The following is an 11434-nucleotide window of genomic DNA, read 5'->3' on the forward strand; positions in this document are numbered from 1 at the left end:
GATTGAATGACAAATGGGAGCGTCTCGTCGTCGAAACTTTTTACATCGGCACCACGGACAACTGTGTTAGCAAGGCTTCCATTTCCTTATCATCCAAAGAATTTTCGTTTTTGCGGGGGCATGTGTAGCCTAGTGGCCTGTTTGTGCCCTGGTGATTGAGCAGTGCCTCCTGATTGCGTTTGATGCTTTCGTTGTTCATTTGATTAGCGATCTCAGTTTTGTTTCGGTTCTGTCATGGTTTGAGACGTTTTCCTACGCTTCGGATTTCATTCACCCCTCCCCCTTTTTTAAAACCGTTGTTGTCTTAAACTGTTGTCCCGTCTTTCATCTTTTTGTTTTTTAAATGACTCGGTGCCTATTTTCACTGTTTTTGTGACGTAGCTTCTTGAGCTGATTCATGGTGTTTTTTTACCCTTTTGACCTGGTGCCTTTTTTCACTGTTTTTTTTTATTTTGACGATAACCGATGTGGTTGTTCTTGTTTCCCGTTTTGTTTGCTTTCAAAAGGGGCTGTGCTTCGTCTCTTGGTTTTGGTGTCAGCACCTGCGCTTGTAAGCGGTTCGAGCTTCAGTGGTATCAGATGGCTACAGTGGTGTGGTTTTGTTTTGAATTTTCTTACTTTGGAGAACGCGTAATTCTCAAGAGTGCACTGTCGCTAAGCGTTCCTTTGCTTTTTGTTTTCATAGAAAGGGCCGGCCCGGTATAAGATTATCTTGTAAGCGTTGGTTCTTGTGTGGTGTGTTTATCGCCTGGGCAGATTGTCACGTGCCATATTGATCAGATTTGAAGTGCGTTGGGATCGCTATATATATTTGCCTTGTATTCCTTCCTCTAGTAAAGTTGTAAGTCTGCGTTAGTGTGTGTCTGCCTCCCTTTCGTCCGTGTTCTTGTTGCGCAGTTCGTCTTTTTTTAGCTTATAAAACCTACGTTTCGGCAAGAGTGGCCTATTTGTGATATGAACACGGTGCCCTATCGACAGAGGCAACCTATTTGTTCTTAGTCACGCACTTAACCCCGAACTACTCCATGATCTATTTCTAAAGCACGACTTGTGCCTCTGGCGATAGGCACAATGCCGCATTCTCAAAAGTAAATTGTACCTCACGGGCATTTCAAAGAAAATTACTGGGCCTGTTACTAGGTGAACTGCTAGAAATTCAGAGTGACGGACGAGGCGATGACGAAGTAATCAAGCATAATGAGCGCTATCTAAAAATTATGCTGGTTGTCGTAGAGTATCTGTTACGGGCTCAATTGGTCTTATTTTCGGAAATGTGGCGGAGAGTTTGAAGGATGCTTCACTCCCGCCACCGGTTGGCCCGGTATTGCACTACCTCCGGGATCGGCCTTGTCTTTAGCGCGTCTTTACTATCCTGTCTTTCTATCCCATCTTTCAACTCTCCTACTATCTGCACGTGGTAGCGATTGTGGCTCTGCTTGAGCCAGTGAGCAGGCCTGTGCACTTTCCTTTTCTTTCTTCCTGGCAACAAGAGACAGACAGACAGCACTCCCCGTACCTTCGTGCGCATCTTTTGCATCATGCTGAACATTTCCCGCCTGACAACACGCACGCTATGCCTCAAGTGTCTGCGACGTCCTAGAGGACGTCATTTTTTTAGTGGCCCACTCGCCGGAGAGATGGCGCATACGAAGCCTCGTCAATCGCCATTCTTCGAACGTATGGGCTTCTGTGGACCACAGTAAATCTACCTTGGAGCAGGTGCCGAGTAGTGTTCTTGAATGCGTTGAGGGTCATACTGCAACTGTGAATATACGTGCAGCTTATAAGTACGTACGTCCACAATGCTGAGCATCTAGAACGACTAAAATACAATTTTTTTATCGGCTTTAGAAAAGAAATTTAAGAAGGCAGAATCATTTTAAGTAACATTCCGAAACATCATGTCCTGCACAAGCAGAGGACCGAAGTACAGAGTTCCGATGAACCTGGAGAGTAATGCTAGCCGAAGGCCTCGGCGGTGTCGTTGGCCAACCGAGCGGCAGCCAGGTCCTTCCCTGTCCGGGCAGCAGAGCGGCCCCGGCGGGCCAGCAGCGCGTACACGAGGGCCGCCACAATGCCGACCAGCAGGACGACTGCGGCTACGACGACCGCGCGCCGAGTCAAGCCGAAGATGGAGCGTGGTCTCCGGTCACCGGACCACGGCGCATGACCGCTGTCGGTGCGGGACAGTTCGCCTGCGTTCAAGAGGAAGCGGCATAATGCGGTGAGTGTCCTCTGAACACGAACAGGAAGGCGCTGTTGAATAATAATGATAATAATTGGTTTTGGGGGAAAGGAAATGGCGCAGTATCTGTCTCATATATCGTTGGACACCTGAACCGCGCCGTAAGGGAAGGGATAAAGGAGGGAGTGAAAAAAGAAAGGAAGAAAGAGATGCCGTATGGTGGAGGGCTCCGGAATAATTTCGACCACCTGGGGATATTTGACGTGCACTAACATCGCACAGCACACGGGCGCCTTAGAGCGAATTAGATTTTGCGTGGATAGTGCCAACATCAGAATCATATTTGTGGCTGTCGTTACCGCTGTTGTCATCAGCAACGATAGCGGTTGCCGTAGTGGAGGGCTCCGGATTTATTTAGATCACCTGCGGTTCTTTAACGTGCATCCGCCTCGCATGCGGGAGGTGCGGGGTTCGATCCCCAGTGCCGCCGGTTACCCACCGGTGATGCAATGGGTATATGTGCTTTCCCCTGGTCTGGTGCTCGGCTTCTTTAGGGTGAAATGCTTGGGAAATGGGTCTCTGACCCCACCTTGTGCAATGAAAAACTACCTTCTGCCATGGCGCTCTTTGGTCAAAGCAGCCATTGCGCCATAAAAAACTCGTCATTATCATCTTTAACGTGCACTGACATCGCACTGCACACGGGCGCCTTTTGCATTTAATTTCCATGAAAACAGTGCAGCCGCAGTCGCGACAAGCTTGCTCACACTTTGCTCAGCCGTTGAACACCGTAGCCACAAAATGACGACACAAGCGTTTACGCGCTTATTTGCTGTGCTAAATAACTTGGTAACTATGACTAAATGTCAGGCCATTGAAAATTGGGAAAAAATGAACAGTAGCTTGCCAACACCCCTCAACAAAAAAGTGCTTAGAACTTGTCTCTTGACTGTAAACTGTCGCGTGTGTTTGAAACTTGGAAAACCTGTAGTAGAAAAACCCCACAGGTGACTACTTGACTAGAAATTAGAAACGGAAGTAAAATATTAGAGGTGACCTCTTGAAGCAGAAGTAGATCAGCTGGCTTTAAAGAGCCAATCGAGTTAGTGGCATGCAACAGGAAAAAAAACGATAAATTCAACTTCAGTCGTCACCCGCCGTGGTGGCTCAGTGGTTAGCGCGCTCGAATACTGATCTGGAGCACCCGGGTTCGAACCCTACCGCGGCGGCGGCGTTTCTATGGAGGCAAAACGCAAAGGAGCCCGTGTGCTGTGCGATGTCAGTGCACGTTAAAGATCCCTAGGTGGTCGACATTGTTCCGGAGCCCTCCACTACGACACCTCTTTCTTCCTTTCTTCTTTCACTGCCTCCTGCAAACCTTCCCTTAGGGCGCGGTTGAAGTGTCCGCCGAGATGTGAGACAGATACTGCGCCATTTTCTTTCCTCAAAAAACAATTTTCAATTTTCGGGGACGATTGACGATCATTGCCAGCCCTTTGTATTGCAGTAGACGCTACGGGACTCAAGGTGACCATGGTTATGAACATCAAGCCACTTCCTAATATAATGTAACCGCCATGACTTTTATACATAGCAGCAGCTTCACTACTACTGCGCAGCGGACTGCGATCTGAGGTACTGTACCTTTCGCCTGATTCGACGCCGGCTGTCCTTCGAGGACTTCCGTGCCACTGTCGATGCTCGTAGGTTGTGAGGTGTCCGCAGTTCTCCTCGTCACTTTTGTTGCAGCGTCCGTTGGCTGTTGTACGTTGCCGACGCCGGTGGCCGATGGCCAAGGCACCTCTGCTTTTCTTCCGCCATGTTGTTGCCCCTGCTCCTGGACCTCCGCAGTGGGCGTCGCGGATGAAGTGGACGTCGCGATGCCGGCTGCCTCGCGAGAACGCCTGCTCGACGCACTGGTCGTTGTGCTTTGAGTTGCAGTGCTTTCCTCGACAGACATGGCGCTCTCTTCTTCTGCTTCCTCTTCTACAACACAGCTGCGCTGAAATGTGGTCTGGCAGCAACATGGTGTCGCTGCAAACAAACTCGCATTCGAACACGGTTACTCGCTGAATTCTAACTTTTTTCTTGAATAACAATGACAGCTGTTGGAACATCGCTCGAAAGTGAGTGGCTGTTTAGCATAGCCTCAGGGATCTTGGTTAACAAAAAAAAAGCTAAGATTGTATTCACGTCGTAACAGTTTTCTTTCTGGAACTGCTTCTGGTGGCAATTCCAGTGCTTCATTTTTACAATACCTTTTTAAAACAGAAAAAGGACACGGGCGAAGACACAAAGGGACACACACGACGGTGACTCTCGGCAACTGTCTAAAAAAAAAACAGCGGTGCAATCCGTGCTACGCTGAGTAGCACGTCAGTACGCATGCTGGAATGCATACAGGAATGCATGCGTACTGACCCGTGTTTCCGCTTAAGGAGGGGTTCTTGCTTTAGCTTCTCCTCTGTGGTCAAAGATCTCGCCTGACGCTTCCTTAGACAATCGTACTGTCGGACCTAATACGTGGTAAAAGTCTCGCCCGTCCCTTCCGAGGGCGATCGCGTTACTGCGATTAGCATTTGTACTTAGGAAGGTTCCGGCGATCTCGGCTCTATGGTGTTGGTCAGAGGATCATCATCATCATCATCATCATCATCATCATCATCAACCTGACTGCACCCACTGCAGGGCAAATGCCTCTCCCATGTCTTTCCAATTAACCCTGACCCTGACCAGCTTCGTCCACCCTATGCCTGCAACCTTCTTAATCTCATCCGCCCACCTAACTTTCTGCCACCCCCTGCTACGCTTGCCTTCTCTTGGAGTCCACTCCGTTACCCTCAAGAACCAGCGGTTATCTTTCTTTCGCATTACATGCTCTGCCAAAGCCCATTTCTTCCTCCTGACTTCGACCACGATGTCCTCAACCCGCGTCTGTTCCCTCACCCACTCTGCCCACCTTCGGTCTCTTAACCTCTTAACTTTACACCAATATTTTTCCTTTCCACGGCTCGCTGCGTTGTCCTTAACTTAAGCTGAACCCTTTTCGTTAGCCTCCACGCATCTGCCCCGTAGGTGAGCACCGGCAAGAGTACCGGCGTAGTGAGTACCGGCAGAGCGCCGGATGATGGACTTTCGCGCTGCCAGTGGGCACCGTCGGATTGGTCCCGATGCAGCATGCATGTGACCACCTTGCCAACACTGAGTGCCACGTGTGTTTGCCCTCATTGGTATGGATCTATCTGCCTTCTACGAAATAAACCAGTTGGAAGTTGCGCTCTGTACATGTCGTGTGTGTTTCTTCGTTGTGCCCTGCCTTCTTCGGGCAATTATGTACAGTCTTGGTCAAAAGTCTTAGGTTCACCGCGTTCAGCTGCAGTGCAATGAATGTCCCTAGAGTGCTCCGTGTAGCGGATCATTCAAAACACAATTCAAGCAGGAAGCTTCTCTACCGCAAGAAGAAACCTTCTGCAAGCATTTCAAGGTCATTCGGCCTTGAACAGTGCCGTCATGTCTCTGTTATGCGGCCGAAGCGAGAAGTCTTTGGCCTTAAGGATTTTGGCCAAGACTGTACTTTATTAGAAATGAACCGACTCGCCCAAACAAAAGTACTAATTGTACGAATTCGGAAACAGAACTGAATTTGACTGTTTTGATACAATCATTTTATTGCAATTTCCTTAGGATGACCCCTTGCTCCCTTTTGAGATTTTTGTCGGATTCGGCGTATACTCCCCTTGTTAGTCCCAAATATTGTAATTCCCTATAGCTTAATAACGGTGCTGAGTAATTATGTTCCTGCTATATAACAGGAACAGTGTTGGGGACTACTTTTTTTGTTGTTGCCTATAAAGCGGCTGTGAGGTGATATTTAGACTTGCCCGCGCAAGATCCCGCATGCTCATTTTTGATTGACTTGCGGACTGATTGGAGATGGTGAAGACGACATCCAAAGCTCAGCACGAGGGAGTGGCTGGCGGAATGGTTGTCTACAGCGGCGGCGTAGTTGTCTAATAGAGCGGCCAGCGAAGCTGATCTGTCTGCATCACCGCGGGTTCGAATCCCACTCGCTGTGTCCTTTCTCTGTTTCTGTGATTTCACTACCCGACCAAGCGATTGAACTTTTAGACATACAGATCAGGCAGAAAATTGTTTATTCACGAATAAGTTTCTCTCTGGCACTAATGATGCAGAAATTTTGTAACGCGAGGGTCTAAGTGACCATGCATTTCGCGTTTTTGGGGAACAGGAAATAAATGAAAAAAAAACAAAGAATTCTATCGGGTAATGAACCCCCGCTCGATAATGACAAAGAATAAAGAAATTTAAATGTCGGTTCGTTAGTCCTCTCGCAACACGAACCAATAGACTGAGGAGAGCGGCAACTAACAATGCAACCGCAGCTTTGTGTATTCTGATTGAAGACATGCTAATGTGCTCATTTCTGTGATCCTGATTAATATTGTGCCATTTAATTAGTACTAATGTGAGAAGTGCTAGTGCTTATTTGTGCTAATAACACTGACACTCTAATATTGGCATTATTAGCAGTAATATCTTCATTGCATGCTGATTGAGTGTGCTCACTGAGTGTGATTGAGTGCGCTTAGCAACAGCTAGGACATCCCACATGACGCCGGTGAGATCCGAACCCACGACCCCCGGATCAAACCGGCGGCATGAGGTTGTTTTTTCTTCTGCTTTTATTGATCCCCTATTGAGGAAAACCATAAATTAAAAAAAAGCAAAAAGTCATCCGCTATGCTCCTTGGTTTTGATGACTGTTGGCTTCCGTTATGTATTCACAGAAATTGACAAATAAACTGGTATAGATAAACAAGCAAAGAAAAGATATTCCCATGAACCTATTACAGCGCTTAGAGTGTGCTTGCAAATTAATCAATGACAATAAGTAACAGCACGCTTAATTCTAGTAGTTAGAAAGGAGGGTAGTTTTAAACAAAGGGAGCAATCACTTGCTTAAAGGGACACTGAGGAGAAATTGAAGTTGGCTTGTATCAATAGAATAGCAGCTCCTGATCACAAAAACGCCACTCTTCCTGAAAACAAAGCTCTTGTAATGTAGAAAATAGCAAGAACCAAAATACAGGTATCGCCGCCACAGGCCAATCTCGCAAGTACAAGCGTGATGACGTTCTAGGACAAGAGGCGCCACCTTGGAGGAAATTTCTTTACTTCATGGAAGTCATGAATCTCTGAGGCTTGCAAAGGAAGGTTGCACACCTCACCGCTAGCTGTCAGAAATCACGGAGTCTGCGTTCACGTCACGATTCACGTCACTCCGTTCTGTGACGTCATAAGAGTTGCCGTGGCGTCATAAGAGTTCCCTGAGTTTGAATCAGAGGAGCGGGAAAAACTTTTTCAACTTCGAATCCAAATTTCTTTGAAATAAATGCATCTTTCGCGCCCGGACAAGCGGCAACAAAACCATGAAATGCCGAACTATCAGATTTTGCTAACAAAAAAAAATTGATAGAGTTCTCCTCAGTGTCCCTTTAATAGCAGCCTTCCCGTTCAACTTGCAGCCTGCTTCATATGGATCGTCAGCCTTTGCAGCGAGTGATCTTACGCCGAGCCTATAAATCTCCGGCAGGTAACGCTTACTTTTGCGTCGAGAAATATATCGAAAAATGCGGTTTCAGTAGCACTATGAGCGTTCGATTTTCTTCAGAGTGCGAAAATTAAAAAAAATTATGTATAATACAGTCTGTGCAATGCTGTGTAATACTTTGTGCAGCACGTGGTTAAAGCGAGTTTGATCGAGCAGTATGTCGTGTCCAATCTTAAGTTGAAAGATAGCGCTTGTGCTGTTTATTATCTGCCTTTTGATCAAAGAGGGTGGTCCCCGGCTTGCACATGGAAATCAAGAAGTATGGTAGAGGGTTTTCAGTACTCGATGTATATTTCTTTGGCGAGGGGCTTGAGGTCTGTAGCAGCACTGTCGCCACGTCACCGGCAGCGGCGAGATGAGAGACGGAGAACCGGAAACGTAGTCCAGCTGGCCCATCTGAGTCCAGGTGCATTCCGCTCGTGCACAGAGTGAGCCGTTCGATCACGTGGTTTGGTTTGGGCAGTGACCGCGCTTGCCATCTCGCAACCTTCCCGGTTCTAATACAACACTTTATGTAGCTGACTTGCGTTACTGATTAAGTTCTCTCGAAAGCAACGCCCTCATGCGCGCAGATCCGTTAGCACAGACAGCTAGTTTTACCGTGAGTCATGGGATAGGTCCAGTTTGGTGGGCGATGGTCTCATGGTCTTTAACAAAGTTAAGTGTCTTCGATGGCCGGGAGGACGTGTTTGTTCGTATATTGCCCATGTTATTGCCGAATTTTGGGCACCTGGTTGCTTCGTTGTGTTGTTCTTGCTCAACTTTCTAGTGAGGTTGGGGTGAATGTGAAGCGAGTTCTGACATTGCCGGCCAGTATACTTGTGCTGCCCTCGGCAAATTGTCCTGTGTAGAAGGGTTTGTGCAAAACAATGTAGCCTTTGGATATACATGATAACAGGAATCTTATAGTTTGGTATGACAAGTTGCAATGTGTATGTTCATGGCGGTCATTAGGGAGTATGAGTGCAGATGGTGCTGCCTGGCGTTCTTCTTGCAATCGTTCGCCGGCTTCTTCTTACGCTACCGTATTTCCTAGATTTTGATGTCTGTGACCAGTTATCCAGTGGATGAGCATAATAATGTTGTGTTAAATTATTGTTCAATTTTGCTACCCCTCGGAATATAGATGCAGAGCGTGTTTTTTAATCAATTGACAGTACTGGCATCCTTGCAGAGCGTCTGGGTTGAATTCCCTGATAAAGTTTTGTAGTATCTTTCATTGCGCGGTAGCGTTCTCATTGATTGAGTGAGTGTGCGTTCTTTTCGACAGTGTCCCAAATGGTTTAAGGTAAGCTACTGCTTCAATGATGGCCTCCACCTCTGAGTATTTGAGAGTTGGCCATATGTTGAGTGACTGTTGCTCTCTGTATTGCCTACAACTGGTATGCCACGTGTTGGCCTGTCAATCCTCTCTTCAGCCCCTGTCAAAGCTTTTGCACTTTGTTATCAATCTGCGGACGCTGATTACAGTCTTAAAGGACTTTTTTCTGCCATTTCCTCTAAAATGTACACGTGTTCAGAAGCTTTAGCTCCGCCGAAATAGAGCGCATCTTGAAATGATAAGCTGTTATGAAATGAAGATGAGCTCTTATGAAATGATTGGGCATTTGCCCATTGTTCGCTAGAACAGCGATGCTGGGACTCTGGCTGGAACAATTTCTGGGGCCCGGTAAACGGTGATTATACCGAGAACACCTATTTCATGTGTCTGTCAAATTAAGACATTATTAACACCATTTTTAGATGGCTTACTTATGCGAACATCGATTATGCTTGCTACGGGCCTTATGGTGATCATTGTTCGCTGGTAATATCGACAGTGAAGCTGCACAATGCCGCGCTCTGGTGCACCGAACAAGAGCTCAAAACAGGTGCATATAATACGAGGTGCCAATATGCCACCCTAGGATGAAGTAAAAACGTCGCACTATATGCTGCAGGAATATCAAAAAGGTCACGAGACTGACGTGAAGCGTTTTAAATGTGTGAAAACGGCGCGACGGAAGATGTATTACCTCACAAGATCATAATTATTCGCTTAATGAATATCTTCTGTTATTTTGTGTTTTGGTTTCCACGTGCGATGTCGCGATTATTTTATAGCACAGTACAGCGCAGGGCTAAATTATTATTGGGATGAAATTACAGATCTGGTATTTAAAAAGCAGTGCATTCGAGATCATTGCTGTCAACAGCCCAGTTGCGTTCAGCGCACATTAGAGGCTGTTAGATGCGGGGCTTCTCTCCCGTAGCAGGCCACCGGTGTTGGGGGGATTGCGCTTCGATCCCACCGCTGCCACCAGTTGTTAGATGCGGGGCTCCAAGTTCCATAGCAGGTCACCGGTGTTGGGGGGATTACGCTTCGATCCCACCGCTGCCACCAGTTGTTAGATGCTGGCCCCTGGTTCGCCTGTGCCGTCTCTCGCCAAGGTCGGTGTCTCCGGGTTCCGGATCGGGAGACTGCTGTAGTGGGGTTGACGAAGAGATGAGAGGGTCTTCGAGGTGAAGGAGAGACTGAAGGGTTTATTTACATTTATACAAAGATTGAAAGAGTGAATCGGGAGCTGGCGAACACACGCCAGATCGCTGCTTAAATAGGGTCCGCTGTCCCCAGGTCCCTAGTTGGGGAATCTAGTTCATTAAAAATGCGTCGAATCACTGTGATGTAGATCACGTGTCCAGTCTTCCGGGTCCGCCCCCATCCACACACTCTTGCCACTTCTGGCAGATTAGTGTCCGCGCTGTCCAGGCTTCAGTGATGAATAGCCCGAAGGGGGTCCCATTGAGAGCGTTGAAGGTCAGTCACCTGCACTTCACAGCGGTAGTGTGGGGGCGAATGGATCCCACCGCAGTTCGCAGAAGCTGTCACGTAGAGCGTGGGAAAGCACAGTCCAAGTCGAAGTTGTTTTCGAAGCACGAAGATTCCAGAGACGTTGGCTTAGCCAAACCCGGCCGCATTTGTCACGGCTGATTTGCAGTTCCGCCGCTCGCCGGCTCCCCCGCCGTCCCCTCCGGGAGAAAAATGTCCCGGGTTGGTCCGGCGTTGAGAACAAAAGACAGGTTCACTAAAGCCTTTCTCAGACAGCGGGGAGCCGTTTCACCCCTTAAACAGCAGGGGGGGGGGGGGGGAATGACCCTTGTAGACGCCACCACCTGCACTCGTAGCGCTGCAACCACATCGACGGCCCTTTGAAGCCTCGGTAGATTGATGAGTCCCAGTGGCTTTAATATTCTTGGCATGTTGGCGTCTCCAAACGTAACAGCTCCTCCGCGGCCAGGACAATCTCGATCGGCCAGTGGTCACAATCACTGGTCGAGGAGAGATGACTTGAGTTGTAGCGTGGGAGGCCCTTCTGCATCTTGTCTGCAAGCACAGAGTAGAGTCCTAAACCTCGGACAACGGAGGCATTAGTCGAAATCAGCCACTCAACATGGCGCCACTCCCCAGGCAGTGCACGAAATTCACCCGAGAGCCGCCAGGCTGTTTTGCAATACTACTGCATTGTCAATGTAAACGTAAGCACAAAATTTTGTAGCTGACAGCAGTAATCTCGGCTACTAAGAACAGCTTCCATGTCTGCCAAATTCGCTGCCAAAGTCCGATTCGCCGAACACGG

General features: G+C 47.9%; 1 protein-coding gene across 1 annotated transcript; it reads right to left on the bottom strand.

The window, feature by feature from the left end:
* Positions 1 to 1873: 1873 nt before the first annotated feature.
* LOC144105660 (uncharacterized) lies at positions 1874 to 4191 on the bottom strand. The gene is made up of 2 exons (XM_077638767.1): positions 3830 to 4191; positions 1874 to 2195 (listed from the first exon to the last, which is right to left on the bottom strand). The coding sequence occupies exons 1-2, from the start codon at positions 4143 to 4145 to the stop codon at positions 1960 to 1962; spliced, it is 552 nt and encodes a 183-aa protein (XP_077494893.1). The 5' UTR covers positions 4146 to 4191; the 3' UTR covers positions 1874 to 1959.
* Positions 4192 to 11434: the final 7243 nt, after the last annotated feature.

The sequence above is a fragment of the Amblyomma americanum genome, chromosome 9 (genome assembly GCF_052857255.1).
Source record: "Amblyomma americanum isolate KBUSLIRL-KWMA chromosome 9, ASM5285725v1, whole genome shotgun sequence".
NCBI lineage: Eukaryota > Metazoa > Arthropoda > Arachnida > Ixodida > Ixodidae > Amblyomma > Amblyomma americanum.

What these genes read in the sequence shown, in the direction of transcription:
- LOC144105660 (XM_077638767.1), bottom strand. Translation starts at nt 4,145, where the DNA reads ATGTCTGTCGAGGAAAGCACTGCAACTCAAAGCACAACGACCAGTGCG. An exon ending in GGCGTCGAATCAGGCGAAAG is followed by an intron (nt 2,196 to 3,829) that starts GTACAGTACCTC and finishes TCTTGAACGCAG; the next exon opens with GCGAACTGTCCCGCACCGAC.